Source organism: Marmota monax, unplaced genomic scaffold, assembly GCF_021218885.2.
Source record: "Marmota monax isolate L192 unplaced genomic scaffold, Marmota_monax_Labrador192_F-V1.1 WCK01_AAM20220418_F8-fsc00021, whole genome shotgun sequence".
NCBI lineage: Eukaryota > Metazoa > Chordata > Mammalia > Rodentia > Sciuridae > Marmota > Marmota monax.
In genome coordinates this window covers 15873239-15898318 of record NW_026695228.1, presented here as the reverse complement: position 1 = coordinate 15898318, position 25080 = coordinate 15873239, and the positions used below count along the sequence as shown (strand labels likewise).

The window sequence follows — 25080 nt, the reverse complement described above, 5'->3', positions numbered from 1 at the left end:
GAGACTTTACAATATAGAGATTAGTAACGTAGCCCATTTCCAGTTATTAAATAAAAAAGGAACCACTTTCTAGACAAGTTTGTATTTAGTATCCTCTTTGAATGTTTTTGCTATTTGGTAATCCTCTCAGATACCTGCAGTCTGAATAGTGATGAAACCCTAAATTATTTTTAAAATTTTGGTAAAGAAATTTCCAAAGTCCAAGAGGTTTCCAGCATGTTTTGATGGATGGGAGGAAAAAAATGGAGAGAAAGTATTGTACGATGTGCTTGCTGTTTATGTAAACACTCACCCATTACATCTCTTTCCATCATTATTATAAGTCATAAAGAAGTCCCACCTTGAAAGCACCTCACTAGTCAGAGGGTTACCCCATCATCTGTGTCATAATGTAAGAATCCCTGAATTTGTTGCTGGAATGGCTCAAACACAGTCCACATACTTAACACTTCAAACTAGGGTCTTCGTTATAGCCATAGAATCATCCTAAGAAGTTTGCCTGTCTGGTTTTTCAGTCCTTAAAAGATCAGAAATCACCATTAGGAGAGTTCCAGAAGTAGGTAAACTTAGGCAAGAGCAGTTAAGGAAATAGAAGACCTGTCATAGATAAAAATTCAGTAATTTGGCCATTAAAACAAGAGCAAGTGACCTTAGCATCTTACAAAATCTCTAAAGGCCTGATTCACATTATGAAATAATGGATATTTAAAATGTTGGTGAATCCAAAGGAAGTTGCATAATAAAGCAGAGGACCTCATATTACGTTGTTTTAGTTAGCTTTTTCATCACTGTGGCCAAAAGACCTGATAAGAACTTAGAGGAGGAAAAGTTTATTTTGGGTCATGGTTTCAGAGGTCTCAGTCCATGGTCAGCTAACTCCATTGCTCTGGACCTGAGTGAGGCAGCACATCATGGCAGAAGAGCATGGAACAGGAAAACAGCTCAGGACATGACAAAAAGAAGCAGAGAGCTCAGCTCACCAGGGACAGTTTATAAACACCAGAGTCACACCCCCAGTGACCTGCTTCCTGCTGTCACACCTTACCTACCTACAGTTACCACCCAGTTAATCCACATTTGTGGATTAATCCACTGATTAGGTCATTCCTCTCATAATTGAATTATTTCACCTTTGAAAATTCTTGCATTGTTTCACACATGAGCTTTTGGGGAACACTCATATCTAAACTATAACATCCATTAAGAAGTTCACTTCAAAAGACCACAAGGGAGCTTTTGCTCGCAGAGCTGAAAGCATGCATCTTTCTTAAAAAATTCAGTTATGTATAAGACTTTGTTATCTCTGGCAATGCCGGATACGATGCCAAGTGGTTGCTCTGTAAAGATCCACACGTTTGAACCAGTTCCTCCTGCATTGTGTTTGTTACTCTCTCCCTTTCCCTGTAACTTTATAGAAATAGTGTTTGTCAGTCTTTCAGGCTTTGCTGTTCAACTTCCATTCTGACTTAGCATCCCTGTGCTGTGGCCATATTGATCTCACTGCTCATCATCTGGACAGTGTCCCAGTCCTAACTAGGTGCTCACTCTTATACACATAGCAGCCTCTTCCTCAGGAGGCGATGCTGTGCCACAGAGAGTAGGCAATTGGAGACTGGGAGGCAGAACCCTAAGTGCAGGATGGCGACAGGTTCTTGAGCCAGGGAACCACTTGAAGGAATGGGACTTTTTGTGGCAGAATCTCCTGGCTGGTGCCCCTAGCCCCAGGCTGCCACTGTGCCTGGCAGGGCAGTGAAACTCATGCCTCTGCTGACAAAGATGCTTCCCAACTGGGCTGGTTGTTTTGACTGGTGCTAGTGCCGCCTGGCTACCCTGGTGTTTCCTGGAGGAAGGGAATCTTAGGCCCTTGAGCAGAAAGAGGCATTGGTATTTGTCCCTTGTTGTGATAGGCCCCCTTGCCAGAGCCACACAGCTTGCTCTGTTGTCTCCTGTGTGACTTAAGGTCTGTGGGCATGAAGAAGTTTCCAAGGTGGGGCTGCTTGTTGCTATGAAGTCTTTCTTGCCATGTTGCCTGCCTTCCATGGCATCTCTCTATGGGACAGGGAATCTTGGGCACTGCAGGGAAGAAGGGTACTTCCCCTGCAGCTTACTGCTTGTGGGGCCTGACTGAAACCCCCATGCCCATTCCTCTGGGCTTGCTGGTATGGATGGGACTCCTATTTGAATAGGGAGCAGTGAACCAAGCTGGTCTACCCAGTTCCTGGGATGGGGTTGCTGGGCCTTGGTTTTCCCTTGAGTGGGGACAACTTAAACCCCATTAAATCCAACGTTTTCAATTCTGCAAATATTTCAACAAAACTGGCACAAATGTGTTCGAATAGGTTGGATTAATCTGGAGCTTTATATATATATATATATATATATATATGTGTGTGTGTGTGTGTGTGTGTGTATAATGTTTGTTATTATTGTATAATCAGATACTTACATGATATGTATGTTATATAGCATATAATTATATTTATAATTGCACTCAAGTTTTTACAGGTGTTCTACACGTCTGGGATGATGGGGTAAAATGGATTAGGATGCCGATGCTGTGCTGTTCCTCTGGTCCTGGGGTCCCCAACAGTTTACTTCTTCCTAGTGCCTTTCAGAGCTCTCCTTTGGTTTCCTCTCCCGTTATCCAGAGTTGATAGTGGTATTTAGTAAGAAGGCACAGGGAGGTACAGTTCTGTGCCTTGTTATCTGGAACAGAAGTTCCTCATTGTGTTTTTTAATGCTGTATTTAGGATTATAATAAGGTACTGCAAAACAGTATTTAACATTGTTATATTTTTTTGGCAGTTCAACTTTCTAAATTGCTTCGCCTCACTCTTCTACATTGCTTTTGTCCTAAGGGATATGAAGCTTTTGCGCCAGGTCAGTGTGCATAACAGAAAAGAATCTGTTTTTTCAGGTCTTGGTTGGTTTCCTATATTCAGGTAATTGTCTTCAGATTATTTTTATAAATAAAATCTTTTTCAATTTTGTATATTTCTAAGACCAATTCTAAATATGAAAAACATGAGCATGCGTGCCCTGTGTATCATTTTAAACTGATGAGAAATTAACCAATTTGCAAAATTAACCATAAAGGGCAATAAAATCAATTATGTGGTTCACTTCAAAGCTTGTTAAACCAGTCCCAACAGCCAAATGTATTCATTAATTGAACTTCTGGGGTGTTTTAGGCAGGGGAGATTGGTATAACCTTAACAGGTCTTTTTTTTTTTTTTTTTTTTTTTACCTTAACAGGTCTTGTAAATTTTATTTTTAAGTTGATAAGTTGTTGAACTTTACAGATCAGTGGATCCTGTGCTGTGCTCTTTCTTTACTGAAATGTTTGGGAAAGTCCCACATTTATTTTGGCATCTTGTCATTTCTGGATCATGTTTTTAGTAGTTTTTAGTAGTGACTAAAAACTTGATTGCAAATTATGAATTTCTAAATTCTCATTTTGTACTTGAGCCAGTTATCGGTAAAGGGCCATTTCTTCCTGGTTCTAATATTCTGAAATGGTTTGTGAGCAGTGTCTGAAATCCTAGGATTCTTAATACTTACATGAAAGATTGGGATAATTTCCTCCGAAATTAAAAAATTTGTATAATCAGAGAAATTACAAGATTTTATAGTTGGGTGCTAATGGCTTGCATAAATGTTGTTGCTCTTATCAACTATACTAGATACATTGCTACCTTTTAAAATTATTTTTGCAAATTGGGAAAGTTAAAAATAATGTATTTGGATTTGATTAGCTGAATGTATGGACCTTCTCTGACCCCACATAGTGGTGTATTATTAAGGTATGACTTCTTATTTCTTACCTTTAGAGAGTCTCCTTTAGTTATCAGAGGGGAATGAAGGAGGACTCTTTAAAAATCAGAAGTGTAGTGCCAGCACAGGTGATGTCAGATGGAAACATTTCCACCTGGGGAAGGTGGAAATTGGTCCATCATCTCTGGAAACCACTAAGGTAGCTTCCCCAAGAACCTCAGCTCATTCCTAGTACATCATCAGAGATGTGATCAAGACTCACAGATGTGGGATATCCTATGAGAGCTTTTATAATAAGAACAATTGGAATTAAATTTAATTCAGCAGCAGTGTATGAGCTAAGTAAAAACATTTTTAGTGATATGGGAAAAATGCTTTCAATATATTGAGAAAAGGAATATAAAAAAGCATGTATGTATAGGATGATTGTAGTTTAATTGTACACATGATTGGGAAAACTACCTCAAGTTGTGGTAGCAGTTCTGTCATGGTTATGGAATTATGAGTAGCTTTTTGTTTCTTCTATTTTCTACTGCAAGGTGAGGATTTGCTAATTTTATAATTCAATTTTTTTTAAAAAAGTTTTTTTTTCAAAGTTGTCAACATCATTTAGATTTTTATGTTGTGGTTAGGATGAGATGACAAAGAACACAGTTTCAGGTTACTACATTTTCCTATTGACTCAATTGGCTTATTTCTTATCATCTTATTTGTATTTTAATCTAAGTCTTTTCTGTGACAACTGTAAATCAGAAACACTTCTCTAACACATAGCTTGTCTAATATTAGTTTTTATAACATAATAGTATAATTTTAAGGCCTCATTTTATTTATTACATAATTATATGCATATTATAGTTTTATTAATCTACCTTGCCATGACTTATGTTCTTCTCTTTAGAGCTTGGCCACACTTCTGATTACTTCCCAGCTCCTTAACCAAATAGTGGAATCTCTTCTTCCTTATTGGCTCCAAAGGAAGCATGGTGTGCAGGTGAAGAGAAGGGTGCAGGCTTTAAAGGCAGACATTGATGTTGCATTATATGAACAAGTCATCCTGGAAAAGGAAATGGGAACCTATATGGTAAGTTGGATTATTGCTGAATTAAACATTACTGGAAGTGGATAATAGTCATGCCTGTCGTACACTCATTGTCTCAGGTGACACTATTTTATAAGTGCTTCCAGCCAGTTTCCTCTCTGAACCACTTTAAAGTTGAAAAGATGGGGTCAGGGTTATAGCTCAGTGGTAGTGCACTTGCATAGCATGCAGAAAGCCCAGGATTTGATCCCTACCCCCCACCCCCCGACAGTGCATTAAAATGCTGCCATCTTGGATCAAAAGTTATGCCCAATAACACCAAAGGGCAAGTTTAGGAAATTACTTGACAGTTTTGCAGAACCAGGAGGTGAGAATAGTTGCTCCAAACATGACAGAGCAAGGGAGAAGTGACTGCCCAGAGAAGCAACAGCATTGCTCACTCTTGGCATTTCAAACTCATAGAAAATTATCACTCAAGCAAAAGATTGAGGACCACTGCTGAAAATGGAATGCCAATGCGAAGATTAATTTTTAGTTTAAATTAGTGGTGTTGTAGATATAAATCAGTTCCTTTCAGACAATTTATTTTTAGGAACTATAAGAAAATTAGTAGAGATTTAGTTGCTTATAATATTTGAAAAGTCTAGCTCATAAAAATCTAGCCATGTATGATAAACTTTTATTGTGCTCCACCCGTGTTCACTGTCTGTATTTGGTGGGGTGGGATTTGGGGATTACATTTCTTTCAGGGCTCTTTTTCATGCATTCTGTGCCTTCCTTTTGGACATGGTAAAAGATCTATTTCTTGGTGAAATAGGTCCCTCGGTAGTTCACTCAGTGAGGGTCAATTTTGTTAGACATCCATAGTTTCATTTTTTTGTGGAGAATAAGTTCATCTTTTGATTACTGAGTTCCTTAGCTGGCTTTCGTAGTTTTTCTAATATGACAAAGAATTTTGGTTTTTATGTTCATCTTCAGTAAGAGTTCTCCCTCTTCTCTCTGCTCACTTCTCCCTGCCTTATTTATTGCAGCTGTTCCCTGGGGCTTCCACCCCTGGTTTGCTGGGGATTCTCTATTTCAGGTCATGGAGCCAGTAGGTAGCCGTCCACACAAACTGTAGTTCCTGGCTGCAGTTGTAACTTTTTGCAGCCTCCCTTTCAAGATGGGTGGGGGTTGACTTTCCGCCTGGTTCCAGTTAAATTCCAAGGAAGGGTGCTCTCTGTTCTCAGTTCTCCTGCCTGACAGGAAGCAGATCTGAGCCACCTCGGCCTGCCTGTGGAGTTGGAGCCTGGCCATGTTCTGCCTTCCCATCTTGCTTTTATTCCATTTCTTACGTATGCACCTGTTTTTTTCTTGTTTCTGACTGGGAATATGTCTTTTGATTAAAATATCTATATACACAGTTGCATTTTCTATCATTTCTGTGTTTAGGGGAGAAGATATAAAGTATAAATACACAGCACAACTAGAATGACAGTGCCACGTGTGTTTATATGTGAACGGCAGAGAACATGCACACAGAGGAGGAGTTAGAGATGGGGAGCTCGTGGATACAGTGGAGCTGCCCTTTCTGAATGCCCATCTGCTGTGGGTTAAAACCCAGTCTCAGTTAAGTCACATTATGTCAGGATCCTCTTCTTGCTTGTGCAAGGAGTAGTTTTTTGGGGGGAGCCAGATTTGTTTTTCTTCCTTCATGCTGTTCCAGAAACTAACCCAGCAGTCTCTCCATCATGCTCATCATTCACCCTCCCTGCCCTGGAGAGGCCACATTTTCCCAGCCTTCACCAGCTGCTCCTGGCTCTCCTTCCTTCCTCTTGGTGCCTGCCCCAATCCTCAGCAGCTTTCCTATTTTAAACTAAGCAAGCCCTTCACCTCCTGTGTGGTTTGTCCTGTCTCTTTCTTGTCCCTCACAATTTCTTGAGATAAAGTCTCCATATTATTGTCAGTGTCCTAATTTTCTTCCTATAATCCGTTAGAATCTGCTTTCGGCTATTCTTTTTCTCTGAGATTGGGTAAATGACATCACCTCCTAAAGTGCCCAAACCAAGCTCATAATGTCTCCAGAGAACTTTCTCCTCTTTTCCCTGGCTCAGTAAATGGTATACAGTAATCCAAACAACACAGACCTGTGTGTACAGTTCTTACTTCTCTGAGAACTGCATGCAATAAGGTGACACTGCCAAGATCATAGATCTTGCCTCTTGTGGCATTTCAGTCCAACTGACAATGCCTTTATGAAGGAAGGTGAAGGAGGCTCATATTACCTGAATTTACTGCTTATGTGTGATAGCACTTCAGCTCTAGAATTACACTGAGATTTTGAAGAAAAGTAGAAGCTCTATGTTGTTAGTCATTTGGTGACTAAATCAGGAACAGGGGTCAAGACTTGGTTTTCCCAGTTTATAGTCTTTCTGTTGTACAGCTCAGAGGATCTGTGATGTGACATGAGAAGAACTGGTGTATTAATCTCCCTGGCAGGTCCTGGGACTGTAAGTGAACTCCAGGCTTACAGGGTTCCTTCTCAGCTTGCCTGTAGGGTCCTCCTGGTCTCCCATAAGTTCCCAGTGTACTCTCTCCACTGGAGCAGCATTAGGTATTTGTTATCTTTAATGTATTTGGAGAGAAGAAATGCTTTGGGGCACATTTGTTCTAGATGATTGTTTCTGGTGCATTGATCCTTCCCTTGTGGTGTATTTTGCTCCTCACTGAAGTCAGAAAATTTAGGATTACATGTTCTGGGACTCCATCCTGACTGCCTGCATGAGTCTAAAATAATGTTGTCAAGCTTTGGGAAAAAGCAGTTTGGTTGAAATTTTTGAGAACATTATTGTAAAAGTAATACTTGCTCACTTACTATAGAAAACTTGGCAAATGCAGAATAGAACAAATAAGAAAAAGGAATTCCTCTGTCGTATCCACACCTAGGATGACCAACTGGCGCCCCTGACCCCTGCTCCACCAGCTCCAGACTAGGGCTGTGCAGCTTCTTGGGTCTTCACTGTCCACTGCTGTCCTTTTCTTGAAACTGCTAGTTTTTACCCAACTACCTAGCCAAGGAAGGTTGAATTTTCACAATGCCTGCTTCACCCAGAATAATAATCACCCCACAGTAAGTGAGCTGCTGTCTCTTAAGCTAGACATTAGTGAGGTTTGCCAAAAATGTAAGTGATGTCCCTTTTTACACTTAAACAAGTGTATTTTTCTAAAAAAAAAAAAGAAAAAGAAAGTGTGGTATATATACTCAAAGAAATATTATGCAGCTTTAAAGAAGAGAGAAATTGTAGCATTTGCCAGTAAATGGATGGAGCTGGAGAATATCATGCTAAGCGAAATAAACCAATCCCAAAAAACCAAAGGCCTGATGTTTTCTGTAGTATGTGGATGCTTATTCACAATAAGGCGGCGGGCACTAGAGAAGAATAATATTACCTTAGATTAGGTAGAGGGAAGTAAAGGGAGGGGAGGGGATGTGGAGATAGGAAAGATAGTAGAATGAAATAGACATTATTACTTTATATATTTTTGTGACTGTATGACCAATATGATTCTACAACATGTATACTCAGAAAAATGAGAAATGATATCCCATTTATGTGTGATATGTCAAAGTGTATAAATGTATTCTACTGACATGTATAACTAATTAAAACAAATAAAAAATTAATTAAAAAATAATCAAAGTTATGTTAAAAAACAAGTATATTTTTCTAAAGATATTTTATTTTTGTTAATGTTATTATTTTAATGAATTAATGAAAAAATTTGAGTTTTAATTTCAATATGATAAATATCGCTAGATAAAACTCACATGAGAATGTCCTTAACATCCTCAGTAACGTTTAAGAGTCTAAGCTACAAAGTTTGAAAACTGCAGATCCAGAATAGTCTCCCTCTCTCATGCTTGAAGACACTGACTTTTTTGAATCTGTTGTCCATTTCCTCATGAGGCCACTGTGAATGATGTTGGAGGTGCCCTGCTCTTGTACCAGTCAGGAGTCTCTACCCTTGTCCCTTTGGTGGGGCCACTGTGCTTGATCACTTGGTTGACTTGCTGGCAGATTGTAAGGATTCTTTTTAATTTTATAATGAGTTATCCTTGGGTAGATACTTTGAGACTTCTCTGTTCCCTATACATGTGTTTAAAAATGTATTTTCTAATCATTGCTAGCATATGGAAATGCTGTTGAGTTTTGAGTCTTACCGAACATGTTTGCTGAATGCTCCAGTATTTTTTTCCCCAAATGTCTATTTTCTTTCTTTCTTCAGTTTTTATTCTTTTTATTATATCTTTTAAGCTTATTCTCATGTTCAGTGTAATTTGGATAGAAGTGGTTATAACAGCAATATTTTTCTTGTTCCTGATTTTTTGTCTTCTCTCCATTGGGTGTTATATTTGTTCCAACATATATATATAACTTTTATCAGTTTAAAAATGTTTTATGTTGCTTATTTTCTAAAGATTTTTAAAATCATGAACAATGTTAAGCTTTATCAAGGGTTTTTTGTTGTTGTTGCTTCTGTTGTGATTGTTATATTATTTCCTTAATTTATTAGTGTTTTTATTAATATGAGTACATTTCCTAATGGAACACCATGTTCAAATTTGAATGATTAACTATTTGTTCAGTGTTTTTATGTACATTGCTACGGTCAAGTATGCTAATATCTTATTTGGGGTTTTTAAACCATCAGCTCACAATTTTCCTTTCTCAGTCACTTGAGTTCATTATGGAAACCCTGTTTCAAACATAGAGCATTTAGCAGGCATTCAGTATAATACTTAATAAGGAACAGTGTTGGGAAAAGAACAGCCCAGATTCTGTGGTCTCTGCCCTGGTGGCCTTCATTCTATGCTTTTTTCCTGCCATTCAAATCTACATTATATGAGTAAGCTCTGTGCAGGGAACTCTGAGACAAACGATGTAAGGAGCAAGTGGGGTGGGTCACTCCAAACTTGGAACTATATCTTCATACACTTAATAAAGTAGATATGTAAAATTAGCTATGGCTTTCACTGTCATAGTATTTTTAAAAACTATTTTGTTCTTAAAGTTTGCAATTAAGTTCTTAGAATTGTCTTAGTTGGTCATTCCTAACTTTCCAGGGAATAAAGTAGAGAAGTGCCTTAGTTAATGTATTCTTATATTATGTGTGTATTTACTTTGTTAAACATGTTTTTTTTTTTTTCCTTGTTGATGTTGGGTTATCCTGGTTTGCTAAATTTATTGTTTCAAATGCACTCAGAAGTTCAAAAATACTGATTCACTCAGAATCCCCTGGTGGGATTGAAACACAGAATAGAGAGTGCACTGCTGTGCTGCTGGGAAGGGCTCTGTACATTAACAATGCCAGAGGCCTGTGTGTGACTCCCAGAGCCTGCCCAGGAGCATCTGAGAGATACTGACTGCACATACCTACAAAGGCTTGACCTTTACAAGCTGGAACAATATAATTTTGAATGCTGAGCATAAGATGTTAGGATTTCTTAAGACTGAACTATGGTAAAAATGGCTTGATTGCTAAAATTTTTACTCTTTCCCAACTTGTGATTTCTTCACTCTTCAAGGAAGTAAATTGATGTTATTTTATTTTCCTGGGCATATTTAAAAACCACATCTTGATGCTTGCAACACAACATAAGGAAATATTTTCTGGAGCCAAATGCAACCAGTGAGCAGTTTAGAGACTGCTCCCCACTGAGCCCAAGCTGAACATTTGGCTTGCCAGCTCCAAGGTACAAGTGTTTGGTGTTACTCTCTGCTGAATCTTGAAAATAGCCACTGAGACCTGGAATCCCTGGGCTATTTCATGCAAATATCTGGAGCATTTGAAAGAAGCACTTCCTCCATTCCTACTCCCCACAACTGTGTTTAGGATTTTCTATTTAAGTGAAGTATAAAGTAAGAAAAGAAACTGGCTGGAAGTAGAATCTGACTTATACTAAAGCTGTCAGCTACTGATCCTAATATGTTTATCTTGATGAAAGACCATGTGGGAGATATAGCAATAATTATTATATTTATTAACTTTAAATATAGTGCTCAATATTGCTTATTATTTCAATATTGTTTGGAAACAGTGTATAAATATTTCTCTTAAACTGGAATTATTATTGTGTGGTGCTGCATGATCCTGAGACATGAGGATGCCAGAAGTTGGATAAACACTGGCAATAAGATGTGAGCGTGGCTTCTGGTGTCATGCAGGCTGGCTCTATACCTTGATCACTGTGTCCTGAGATCACAGTACCTAGCTAGTACACAGTACCTTGTCCTGATCTCCCAGATCAGGACATGTGAGGTATTGTGAGCCCTCAGCCTCTGATGAGGCACTTGAGTGGCACTGTCCAGAGGTGGTGACTGAGGTTAAGAGTTACCATTCCCAGGAGTCCCACCACACTGAAGGCTCCTTTCTGCAGTTATTAAAGATCACAGTGACTCTTTTTCACTTCCCTTCTGCAGAAAGGGGGATTTCCTTATGGTATCCCCATTTTCTGTCACTAATGAAGCCAGTAATATATCTCTTCTTTGGCCTCATTAATGTTTCTGCTACTTCTCTTAGTGACTCTGGGCTGGGTTTCTTGTTACCATCAGTGGTATTTTTCTCTTTACTTTAAATTGAGATGTAATTTACCTACCATAAAATTCACCACAGTTTAATAGTTTGTAGTAAATTTACAAGTCTGTGCTCCTGTCACCCCTTGTCACTCCAGACATTTCATCGTTCCATGTCCATCAGCAGTCCTCCTTTCCCCAGCCTTTGGCAGGCACTAATCTATATTCTATGTCTGTTATAGTTTGGTCTGGAACGTCCCCCAATGTCTCATGTATTGAAGGGCTTGGTCCCCAGCTGATGGTGCTGTTGGGAGGTGGTGGAAACCTTAGGAGATAGGCCTAATTGGAAGAAATGGGTCACTGGAAAGGGGTGGGTACCTTTGAAGGGTACATCTTGTTCCTGGCCCCTGGCGCTCTCTTTCTCTATGCTTTCTGGCCACCTTGAGGTGAGCAGTTTTCTTCCACATGCCTTCTACCATGATATTTCTTCCTGCCTCAGGCCTAAAAGCAATGGAACCATCTGATCATGGACTGAAACTCCTGAAGCTTTGAGTCAAAAAAACCCCTGTTCTCCTCCAAGTTTATTTTGTCAGGTATTTCATCATAGTGATGAAAAGCTAATACAGTAACTACAGATTTACCTATTCTTTGCATTTCATATAAATGAAATCATGTAATATGTGACTTTTTGTGTCTGACTTCTTTTTACTAAGCATAATGCTTGTAAGGATTGTCCATGTTGTAGCATGTACTGACACTTCATTCCTTTTTATGACTGAATAATATCCTATTTTATGGATATACTGCACTTTGTTCATTTGTAATGGACATTTGAGTTGTTTCTACATTTTGGTTATTATGACTAATGTTATAAGGTTTCGTATGAATATATGTATAAACATACATTACCACATTCTGGGTCATATGAGTTAACTCCCTGAGTAACTTTTGTAGGAATCACAAGATTGTTTTAAAAGCAGTGGTATGGTTTACATTCCTGTCATCCCTGTATTAGAGTCCTGATTTTGACATGTACTCATCCCAACTTGCAATTTTCTGCTGGTTATTTTCTTTCTTCTTCTTCTTTTTTTTTTTTTTTTTTTGGTAGCCATCCTAGTGGGTTTGAAATGATAGCTCATTGTGTGTTTGACATATATTTCCTTAAGGACTGAAGATGTTGATCATTTCTTTATGTGCTTCTTGGTCATTTGTATATCTTCTTTGGAGGAGTATATATTCACATTATTTGCCAATTTTTTGATTGGATTGTGTTTTTATTCTGTTGTAAAAATTATTTACATATTTTGAATCCAAGTCTCTTTTTAAAATATTTTTTTAGTTGTTGATAGACCTTTATTTTATTTTATTTATATGCAGTGCTGAAAGTCGAACCCAGTGTCTCATCCATGCCAGCCAAGTGTGCTACCGCTGAGCCCCAGCCCCAGCCCCCGCCTGAATCCAAGTCTCTTATTGGATATATAACTTGCAAATATTTCCTTCTGTTCTGTGGATTGTCTTTTTACTTTCTCTTTTTCTTTCTTTTTTCTGTCTTTTACAGTGTTGGGGATCAAACCCAGGGCCTCACACATGCTGGGCAAGTGTTTCACCACAGAGCTATACTACTAGCCCTCCTTTTCTTAATATTGTCCTTTGATCTACAAATATTTTTAATTTTGAAGTCTGATTTATCTCTCTTTTTTGATGCACGTGAGTTTGGGGTTACATCTAAGAAACCATTATTTCTAATCCCATGGTCAGTCAAATCTACCCCTAGATTTTCTTGTGAAAGTTCTATGCTTTTGCTTTAATATTTAGGTCTTTGATCCATTTTGAGTTAATTTTTATGTTTGATGTGAGGGAGAGGTCATGTTCAAATTTGTTCTTTGATATCTAGTTGTCCTACCTCCATTTATTGAAAAGATCATTTCTTCTCCATTGAATGGTCTTGGCACTCTTATTGAAAATTATATGACCTTTGATGTAGGGGTTTATTTCTGGATTCTTAATGCTATATTCCTTAGACCTGTCTGTTTTCCTTATGCTAGTATCACCCTGTCTTGATACTGTAGCTTAGTGGTAGGTTTTTAAAATTAGGAATTGTGATTTTTTTTTTGAACTTTGTCTTTTTCAAGATTGTTTTGGCTGTTCTGGGTTCCTTGAAATTCCCTCCAAGTTTTAGAATTAGCTTATCCATTTCTATAAAAAAATGCAATTGAAATTTTGATTGGGATTGCACTGAATCTACAGATCAGTTTGAGGACTATTGTCATCTTAATGACATTAAGTCTTCCACCTTAGTAAATACAGAATGTCTGTACATTTTTAGGTATATTTCAGTTTCTTTTAACAGTGTTTTATGGTTTTCAGTGCACAAGTCTTACTCTAATTTGGCTACATTTATAGATAAATTATGCTTTTCAATGTTATTAGGACTGGAATTGTTTTCTTAATTTTATTTTCAATTTGTATTGCTAGTATATAGAAATTCCATTGATTTTTGTGTGTTTATCATGAATCCTGCAGCTCTACTGAAATCATTTGTTAGGTCTCAGGATTTTTTGTGGGTTCTTCAGGAATGTATAAGATTATATTTTCTGCAAATACAGATAGCTTTAATTTTTTAACTCTTCTGGATAGCTCATTTCTTTTTCTTGCCTAATTTTACTGGTTAGAATCTCTAGGTCAGTGTTGAATAGAAAAGAACAGGTGTCTTTGTCCCACTCCTGACCTTGGTTGGGAAGCTTTCAGTCTCTAACCTTTAATGTGTTAACTGTGGTTGTTTTGTAGATATGGCTTATCAGCTTGACGGGATTTCCTTCTATTCCAAATTTGTTGAGTGTTTTTATCATGAAAGGGTTTTGGATTTTGTTTTTCTGTCTTTAAACTTTATTATATTAACGTGGTTGGTCACATTAATTGATACATATATGTTGAACTAATCTCATAATCCTAGGATTAATTTTACTTAGTCATGGTTTAAATTACTTTTGATATGCTACTGGATCCAGCTTGATAGTATTTTGTTGAGGCCTTTTACATTTCTGTTCATAAGAAATATTGGTTTATAGTTTTCTTGCAATGTGTTTGTATGATTTTGGTACTAGGATAATATAGGCCTCATAGAATAATTTGGGAATTGTTCCTTCCTCTCCTTTTCGGAAGAGTTTGAACACTGTTATGAATTCTTCTTTAAATTTTATAGAGTTCACCAGTGAAGCTGTCTGGGTCTTGGCTTTTCTTTGTGGAAGTTTTTGATTATGAACTTGATCTCTTTACTTGCCAGAAACAGAAGAGATGCTCTTTTCTTCTTGAGTCACTTTTAGTAGATGTGTCACTCTGGGAGTTTGCCCATTTTATCTATACTCTATTTTCTTTTGGCATCCAATTATTCATAATATTCCCTTATAATCCTTATAATCAGTGTAATAGTCTCTCTTATATTCCTGATTTTAGTAATTTGAATCTTCTCTTTTTTTCTAGTACATTAAATAATGGTTTTTCTTTCTTACTTCTTCCTCCTTTCCTTCCATCCATCTATCCATCCATTCATGTTTTTAAAAAATGTTTTTCTAAGAACCAATTTTTTTGTTTCATTGATCTTCTCTACTAGTTTCCTATTCTATTTTGTTTATTTTCATCCAGTTATTTATTTCCTTTTGCTTGCTTTGGATTTAGTTTAATTGTCTTTCTCAAGTCTGTTTTGACAGAAGTTTATATTGTTTTGAGATGTCTTATTTTTTAACAGATGCATTCACAGTCTTAAATTTACCATTGACCACTGCTTCTGTGACATCCTGTAAGTTTAGGTATATTGTACCCTATTTTCATTCGTCTTAAAATATCTTCTAATTTCTCATGTGATTTTTTCTTCTTTGACACTTTTTTTTTATGTTGTTCAATTTTCATATATTTGTGAATTTCTGAAATTTCCTTGTTACTGATTTCCAGTTTCCAGAGAGGATACTTTGTATGATTTTTAAGACTTTTAAATTTATGAGAATTGTTTCATGGCTTAACATAACATCTGTCTTGGAGCATGTTCCACTTGCATTTGAGAAGAATGTGAACTTTGCAGTTGTTGAGTTCAGTGTTCTTAGCTATGCGTTAGGTATCTGCTTTTGTGTTGGGCATGCCATAAGCACCAAGAAGTTTACAGCTCCTGTTTGTGCATAGCATCACGGTCAATTAGAAGTGAGATCATAGAGTTTTCTCAGGTCTCTCCTGAGCATGTATATGGTTGTGAGCATGTATATGGTTGTATGCATGTGCCTGTTCTTCTAGAGTCCCAGGAAAGTGTTAGAGCTTTTTAAATCACCTATTGACTTCTCATTCCTCAGCTTTACCTTTAATTCTCTGGCTAGTCTATTGTTTGTCAGAGTTCCACCCTCCACCCAGGGAGACATAATGTTGGAACATTTGACAACCACCCCTAGGGAGAAGCCTTTGGCACTGGGAGAGACTTTGAAAACAAGTCTTTTGAGTGGGAGTGTTCTAGAGCAGCACTAGCCATGTGGAATAATGACTTCCCTTTGGGAAGGAGGCTTTCAAAGATCTCCATTCCCACTCTGTTGCCTCTGATACTGGGAATGCATGCTGTTATGTTTCAAGGCTGCTGCAGAGCCCAAGGATTGGGAGATAAAACGAAAGTATGATACAATTCCATAAAACTCAGCTGTTTTTCTTCATTATCTGCCATCTGAGTTGCTGTCAGCCGAGGGTTAGATTCTAGAGTAATAAAAACATTGATTCTGGGAAACTTTTCTGATTTTTCCCCCCTTTTAATGAAAAGGTAAAGTTTTGGTGATCATTACCAAGTTCACTGGCATGATCACCATTGATTTATTTAATGGAAGGTCGGGGACTGATATTCTGGGGTGTCCATGATGCGAAGGTGCCATTTCTAACAAAAACACTGGATTATTTCTTTTTAGTTGGTTGAGCAAGCATGTTTAGCTTTGCCATTGTTTGCCATACAAAAAATATAATGATTCAGTAATTTGGCACAAGAAAATGAGCAGCTAAATCTTTTTTATTCTATATTTCAGTGATTTAATATAAAATCACTTTGGGTAGTATTCTTATTATATAACATTAAAACAATACCTCTTTCTTGTCATTTACATTTGCAGGGAACCTTCGATGATTACCTGGAGTTATTCCTGCAGTTTGGTTATGTGAGCCTTTTCTCCTGTGTTTACCCATTAGCAGCTGCCTTTGCTGTGCTAAATAATTTCACTGAAGTCAATTCAGATGCCTTAAAAATGTGCAGAGTCCTCAAACGTCCATTCTCAGAACCTTCAGCCAGTATTGGTGTATGGCAGGTAATTATTTGAGAAAAAATATTTTTAAAAATATGAGACATTATGACAAAACAAACAAACAAACAAACAAAAAACACCAAACAAAAAAGCAATCCCTAAAAGAGAGATTAGCAAAACTAGAGGTTAGTCCTTACTCAGCAGCATAATAGCTATATGACCTTACAAAGCCATTAACTTTAACTTCCTTTCTCTGGCTTCACTTTTTAAAATTTAAAATTTGGCATGTGGGGCAGATAAGATGAAAGATATAACCTCTGAGGACCCTTACAGATTTAAAACTGATAATTCTCAGGGAAAGAATCTGGCAGAGACTTTTTCTCCTGGGGTAGAAAGAGGCCCTCCCTGATGCAGTCTCAGTGGAGACCACATGAAAGCCTAGATTTCTGCTCCTACCTGTGAAGGCAGTAATGAGGCTCCTGCTAGGTGAACTCAGAGTAAGCATAATGGAGTGTGCAGTGGAGGTGACATGGGAATACAGATCAGGCATTTGTACCTCTCTCAGCAAGGAGATGTTAGTGGAGGTCTAGTGAGAAACCAGAGCACCCACTTCTCTCTAGTAATCATAAGGATTTCCTGCCTCAGCTATTAATGGTATCCATTAGGGAACCTGGACTGCTACCTTCACCTGGTAGTAACAAGATATTACCCCTCTTCCTTTGCTGGAGTGCCATCCAGGACCAACTACAACAGAAGGTTTAAAGACCCAGAGCCTCATAGTACCCAAAATGCCCAGGTTTCTATTTTTTTTTTTTAAAAATCCTTCATCATACCAAGAACTGGAAAGATACCAAACTGAATGAAAAAAGATAATCAACACATGCCACCATTGAGATGACACAGATGTTAGAAATACTGGACAAAGATTTTAAAGAAGTCATGATAAAAATTCTTTAACAAGTAATTATGAACACACCTGAAACAAATGAAAAAGAATTTGATTGTCCCAGCAAAAAAAGAGAAGCTATAAAAGAGAATCAAATTGACATTTTATAATTGACAAATATAATAGCTGAGACAGAAAACTAAGTGGATGGGTACAACAGCAGAATGGAAGATGGGATAGAGGAAAGAATTAGGACCTTGAAGATGTAACAAAGAAATTACACAATCTAAACAACAGAGAAAATAGACCAAAAGAATAAACATAGCCTCAGTGACCTGTATGACTGTAACATTCATTAAAGTTATAGGAAATGATGAAGGAGGGGCCAAAAATATTTGAAGAAATAATCTGGCCACAAACTTTTAAAATTTGGTGAAAGACCTAAAAAAAAAATAGATTCAATAAGCTGTGTAAACACCAAACTAGATAAGTCCAAAGAAATCTGTGTCAAGACACATTGTACTAAACATATGAAAACTTAAGACAAATATTTGGGAACACTAAAAGAAAAATGTCATTTTACCTACAAGAGAGAAACAGTTAGAAGAGCCAGTTTCTCACTGGAAACCACAGAGGCCAGAAGAAAGTAGCATGATAGTTTCAAGTCCTTAAAGAAAAATTTTATTAATATAGAATCCTACATCAAGAGAAGATATCCTTCAGAAATGAAGGAAAAATCAAGACACTTGCGGATGAAGAACTAAGAATTTCCTGTCAGCAGACCTTTTCTAAAAGAATGACTAAAGAAAGTTCTCCAAACTAAGGAAATGGTAAAAGAAGTAACAGTAGATAAATTCACAGTTATTGTTCAGGATTTCAACACTCCTTCCTCAACAATTGATACAACAGCTAAATACAAAATCAGCAAGAATACAGAAGAATTCATCGATTCCATCAAATGACAGTATCATTACAATGAAAAAGTATAACAACCAAAAATACAAGTGAGCATAATAGAGACTTTCCTTCTTCTCTTGAGCTTTCTTAGTTTTTTTGATGTTTGAAGCAAAAGTTATAATACTAATAATTCTAAACATGTGAAGAAAATATTAAGATAAATATAGAAAAAGGATAATAAAAGAGATAAGTTTCCATGCTTCACTCAAATTGGTAAGTGATGGGACAAGTAGAATATGATAAGTTATATAACGTAATCGTAGAGCAACCACTAAAAATTTATACAAAAGACATACTCAAAATATTATAGATAAATCAAAATGGAATTCTAAAAAATAATTAAGTAAACCTCAGTAAGGCAAGAAAAAGAAAACAGAAATGAAAAACAAGGAACAAACAGAAAATGAAGAAATGACTGGCTGAAGTCCTAACATTAATGATTATTTAAAATGTAAATGGTCTAAAGATATCAATTGAAGAAAAAAATGTATGTACATATATATAGTCTATCAGAAACTCAGTCTAAATGGTGATATATATGGATTGAAAGTAAAAAGAAAGAAAAAGATAAATATGGAGCTATTGCTCTAAAAAAGCAGGAGTGGCCATATTAGTATCTGAGAAAGTAGACTTCTGAGCAAAACATTACCAGAGCGGAATATTCTGTGATGATAATTTTTTAGGAAGATAATATCAGTCTTTAGGTATATATCTACCAAACAAGAGGTGAACAAAAAACCTGACCAGAAAGGAACAGTAGATAAATTCACAGTTATCGTTCAGGATTTCAACACTCCTTCCTCAACAATTGATAGAACAACTAAATACAAAATCAACAAGAATACAGAAGAATTTATTGATTCTATCAAATAACAGTATCTAATTGACATTATAGAACATTCCAACCAACAACAATAGAATACATATTTTTTTGTAATGCATTCAGAATGTTCAATAAGATAGACCATATCTTGGTACATAGAACAGAATTGAAATCATACAAAGTATGGTCACAGTGGAACCAAACTAAAAATCAGTAACAGAAAGATAACAGCAAAATATCCAAATACCTAAAAACCAAATAACACATTTCAGAATAGCCATGTGTCAGAGAAAATCAAAAGAATCGTGAAGCTAAATAAAAATGCAAGTACTGTATATCAAAATTTGTGAGGCATAGGTAAAGCAGCCCTGACAAAGAAATTTGTAGCATTAAATGCATGTGCTGGAAAAAATTCAGGTAAAAAAATCTCACTTCCTGTTCAAGAAACTAGAAAAGGAAAATAAACTCAAAGCAAGCAGAATAAAGAAATAATAAAGAGAAGGTACAAACCAGTGAAGATGAAAGCAAAAATAATAGAAAAGATCAGTGAAACAAAAATCTGGCTTTTTGAAAAGGTAAATTCCAATTGATAGACATCTAGCAAGACTAAAAAAGAGAGAAAAGACAAATAACAATATAAAAATGAAAGAGGATGTCACTACAGATCTTATAGTCATCAAAAGGGTAAAAAGGGTATTCTGTGGGCAGCTCTACAAGCACAAACTTGACAACTTGGGTGAAATGAACTAATTCTTTCAAAAAGTACAAACTTCCACAACTCACCTAAAATGAAATAGACCATTTAAGCAGACCTATTACCATGAAGGAAATTGAATTTGTAATTACAGACCCTCCCCTCCCCTGCCAATCAGTGATCTGACTCAGATAATTTCACTGGTGAATTCTACCATTTAAAGAAGAATTAACACTGGGGCCTGTGGTTATGGCTCAGCAGTAGAGCACTCGCCTAGTACATGCGAGATGCTGGGTTCGATCCTCAGCACAACATAAAAATAAATAAAATAAAGGTATTGTGCCCAACTATAACAACAACAACAACAAAAAATTAAAGAAAGATAGGGCTGGGATTGTGGCTCAGCAGTAGAGTGCTTGCCTAGTACAGGTGGGACCCGGGTTCAATCCTCAGCACCACAGAAAAATAAAGCATTTTGTTGTGTCTATCTATACCTAAAAAATAAATATTAAAAAAAGAAAGAATTAACACTAATTTACAGAAAATAGAGGAGGAAAAAAGATTTCCCAATTCATTTTATGAATTATACTATCAATTCAATAGCAAAACCAGACATAAAGAGTTTTTAAAAATCTCTCATGAATATATACACAAAACATCTTAAAACCTACTAGCAAGTATAATTTGGCAATGAATTATATACCATTATAAGGGGGATTTAGTCCAGGGATGAAGCCTGCTTTTGCATTTGAAAATCTATTGATATAATCCACCATAATAACCTAAAGAAGAAAATCACATGATTATACTAATCAATGCAGATGAAGTATTTGACAAAAGCTAAACCTCATTCAAACTTAGAAAAATAAGAATACTTCAAATTGATAAAGAACATCTATTAAAATCCTAAAGTTCATATCATACTCAGTGGTGAAACAATGAATGCTTTCTTTCTAAGATTGAGAAGAGTGCAAGCATGTGTACTCTTACTACTTTTATTAAGCCTAAGTACTGGAAGTTTAGTGTAAATAATCAAGAAAAAGAGTAAAAGACATACTAATTGAAAAGGAAGAAATAAGACAGTCCCAAGTTGCATATGATGTGATGGTTTACATAGAAAGTTCCAAAGAATCTGCAGAACTCTCTTAGAGCTAATAAGGGCGTTTGGTAGGGTTTCATGATTATTACACAGAAATTAGTCATAGTTCTATATACTAACAATGAAATGTGAAGAAATTTAAAAAAAGCAACATTTGTAATTGCTTCAAAGAACTTGAAGATATACACTTAACGTGTTCAGGATCTGAATGCTGATAATTATGAAATTCTGAGGAAAGAAATCAAAGATCTGAGTAAATGGAGAAACTTAACATGCTTGTGAATTAGAAGACTGAACAGAATAATGATGTCATTTCTTCCCAAGTTGATCTATAGATTTAATGCAATAACTGTCAAAATCTTAGTAAGGATTTTTACAGACATAGACAGTTTATTCTAAAATTTATATGGGTAGCACAAGCACTTGGATATCTAAACCAATCTTTAGAGAGAAAAATCAAGTGTTAGGACAAGACATGCTACCTGGCTACCCGATATTAAATCTTATTACATAATCAAGTAATCAGTAATCAAGATGATGTAGTATTAGTAGAAGGAGAGACACAGAAGAATGGAGTTGAAAACTCAGAAATAGACCCATACCATGGTTTTTGACAAGGCTGCCAAAGTAATTCATTCTTTAGGGAAAGGACAGCATTTTAAACCTGGTGCCAGATTAATTGGAACACTTTATTAAAAAAATCACAAAATGGATCGTGTGATTAAGTAAAAAATGTAAACCTATAAAACCTTTAGGAAAAAAATGCAGACAATCTTTTGGTTCTAGAGGAAAGAAAAAAGGTTTTAGATGTAAAACCAAAAGTATAATTCATAAGAAGGAAAAATATATACATTGAATTTAATGACAGTTTTTAAAATTTCTTCAGTGAAAGCCCATGTGAAAGAATATGAACAGACTGAGAGAAAGTATTCGCAAACCACATATCTGATAAAGGACTAGTATCTAGAATATATAAAGAGCTCTCCAAACTCAATAGTGAAAATAAACAGTCTGGTTTGGAAAGGACCAAACATATGCACAGGCATTTTTCCAAAGAGGACAAAGATGTTGCACATTATCCAGGGAAATGCATACCAAAACCACAATTAGATACTACTGCCCACCTATCAGAGTAGCTAGAATAAATGAAGTGACGGTACCGGAACTGGTAAGGATGCAGAATAATTAATATAAAATGACACACAACTCTGGAAACAGAGTTGGCTCATTCTTATCAGACTGAACATGTAGTTGCCTTATAAACTCATGATTCTACCTTTGGACATTTATCTCAGAGAAAAGTTACATTATGTTCATATAAAAATATGTACAGAAACGTTTATAGCAGCTTTATTTGTAATAGCACAAAAGTGAATCAGACCAAATGTTCTTCATACCATAGAATGCCACTGTGCAATAAAAAGGAACAAACTCTTGCTATGTGGAACAATTTAGATGAACATCCAGGCAGTTATAATGAATGAAAAAAGAGGTTGCATAACATATCACTTCATTTATGTAGCATTTTTTAAATGACAAAATTTTAGAAGTGAAAAGCAGCTTAGTGACTGTGAGGGGCTAGATAAATTATACAAGGGCAACAACAGGACTCCTTGAGGTGCTGAACTGTTTGTTGTCTTGACTGTTCTGGCAGATAAATGAAATCAAACATGTGATACAATTATTTGAACCGACATGTGTACACAGATGAGTGCAAGGAAAACTAGAAACAGGAATAAGAATAATACAGATCACCTTTACTTAAAGATATTAAGTACACAGTAAAACAAAACCAAATGGCTTTTAATAGATGAGGATGTCTGTGATCACTTTTAGTGTTGAGTATGGCACTAGAATTACTGCCCAACCTAATTAGACAAGAAAAGGAATTATAAGTATAAAAAGTAGGAATAGAGCTAAAACTCTGTTTGGAGATGATGTGATCATTGGATTATATGATTGGGAAAACCCAGAGAATCAAAATTGCTACAAGTAATATGAAGATATAATAACTCACAAAATTAACATACAGAAGTAAGTAACTGTTTCATATACAAATAACCATTAGAAGATACAATAGAGATAAATATATAATAGGAATAAAGACTTTGTATTTCTTGGAATTAGTGGTTATCAAGTAGTGATAGCTCGAGCTTTATGTTAAAAAAAGAAAAAGAGCCACGGCCAGTACTGTTTTCTATCCATACCTGGAAGTGTGCACCAAGATCTCCTTCACAAGATCAAGGATGAGAGTAGGTCTCAGTAGAGCCTGGCATCTCTGCATTTCTAAGGTTCTATGGTGGTTTGGTAAGTGCTACTAGGAAGGGATCACTCTTTAGAATTGGTGTTGGTTACAGCTAAACTGGATGTGTTGTGTGATCTGTCAAAGTGGAAAGACAGCTTCACAAAATAAATTGTTTCAAGTATTATGTGTATTTGTGAGATATTTTCTCTGGTGGCCCTTTAGATTCCTCTTAAATATGAGTAGAGTAGAATAGCTTTAACAATGTATTGGATGTATTCCAAATTCAGGTGCCTGATCACCTCCAGTTGAGACAGTAGAACATATTTCTACAGGATAGTCAAGCCAAATTGTCTACAATACTTTCTAACAGTATAGCTTTTTTCAACAAAATAAAAATCAAAACACAACAGGAGAAAAGTTTAAAATGTACTTGAAATGTGTAGAATGTGGGAAAAGACTTTTTCTTGATTTTTAGATAATATGAAAAAGAAAAGGATAAGGAACTATGAAAATGGTCATTACAACTTCACATTCTTCTTTATTTTAGCTGGCTTTTGAAACAATGAGTGTCATATCTGTGGTCACTAACTGTGCTCTGATTGGAATGTCACCTCAAGTGAATGCAGTCTTTCCAGAGTCAAAAACAGACCTCATTTTGATTGTAGTAGCAGTGGAGGTAAGTGAAAATTTATTATTTGAAATAGCATCCATATCAGATGTCTCTGTTATCTATTCTAAAGCAGTGCTGTCCCTGCTGACCATGACAATTTAGTATCATGCATTTACTGGTAAGAAAGCAGCACAGTTCAAATAGAGGACATGAGGATTCAGGCTGTTTATTTATGGTTACTGCCCAGACTATCAGGATGCAAATAGGAAGTGACTTTTTTTTAGCTATTGTGCTGAGTGGATAAATCCTCTTTGGAATAACATCCTACAAATTTAACAGGTATTTTTTGTCTATTCTGGGGAAATGTCACTTCTGTTTTCTTAAGCAAATCCTAAGTAATGCTAGTTAATAATGATTTATGTCTCATTTGCCACAAATATAAAATTTGTTGTGAAACACTATCAAATTCCACAATATAATTTGTGGAATAATACATAATTTAACAAACAAAATACAGGTAGGCTGTCTCTGTACCTTTCAGCTTTTCCTTTGTTATTATGTTTCAGAATATGGATTCTTACAACATCTTAAAAATTAAACACTAATCAAAAGTAAATAGAAGAATTTTCCCAAAGATTTTTCATTGCTAGTGTTTATCATTGTTAATACCATAACCTTTCATTTTTCAAAATTTTAAAAATAGAACAGTTATAGAAATTTGTTAAAGCAGTATTTAGCAGGAACAGAGAGTGGTGTTTCATATCCCCAAGGCCTTTGGACTCAGGGTTGAATAGAAGAAATGAAATTATGAACGTGTATATTTCTGGAATTAGCTAGAGAAATATATTCTGCTTTGCCCTTTTTGCTCTTTTATCATATTTCATAGGAATCTATGTTCATGATAGATGCTACATGTAGAATATGCATTTTGAGAGTGATTTTAGACAGTAGTGTGTAGGAGGGGAAAGAGATTGGCCCTGGCAAATAAAAGGAAGTTGATTTTGAATGTTGTGAGTTGAATAAAATTTTGGAGAGCTATTTGCAAAACTGATTTATTACCTGCAGAAATGAGTGAATAAGTCGGAGGTTCTTTGGAGAGGGAGAAACCAGCTGGCTGGGCTTCTTGATTTAGGTTATG

At 36.0% G+C, this 25080-nt stretch overlaps 1 protein-coding gene and 1 non-coding gene across 2 annotated transcripts in view; both read left to right on the top strand.

Annotated features, from left to right (window-relative positions):
• Ano10 (anoctamin 10) overlaps positions 1-25080 on the top strand; it is a 191851-nt gene that overhangs the window by 35127 nt on the left and 131644 nt on the right. Inside the window, exons 8-11 of the mRNA XM_046437177.2 lie at positions 2806-2880; positions 4676-4858; positions 16500-16691; positions 23880-24008. Of these exons, the coding sequence (XP_046293133.1) occupies positions 2806-2880; positions 4676-4858; positions 16500-16691; positions 23880-24008 (579 nt within the window). The remainder of the gene's footprint in view (positions 1-2805; positions 2881-4675; positions 4859-16499; positions 16692-23879; positions 24009-25080) is intronic.
• On the top strand, positions 7060-7137 carry LOC124088243 (small nucleolar RNA SNORD45). Its single transcript, XR_006850310.1, has one exon. It is a non-coding gene; the product is annotated as a small nucleolar RNA SNORD45 (small nucleolar RNA).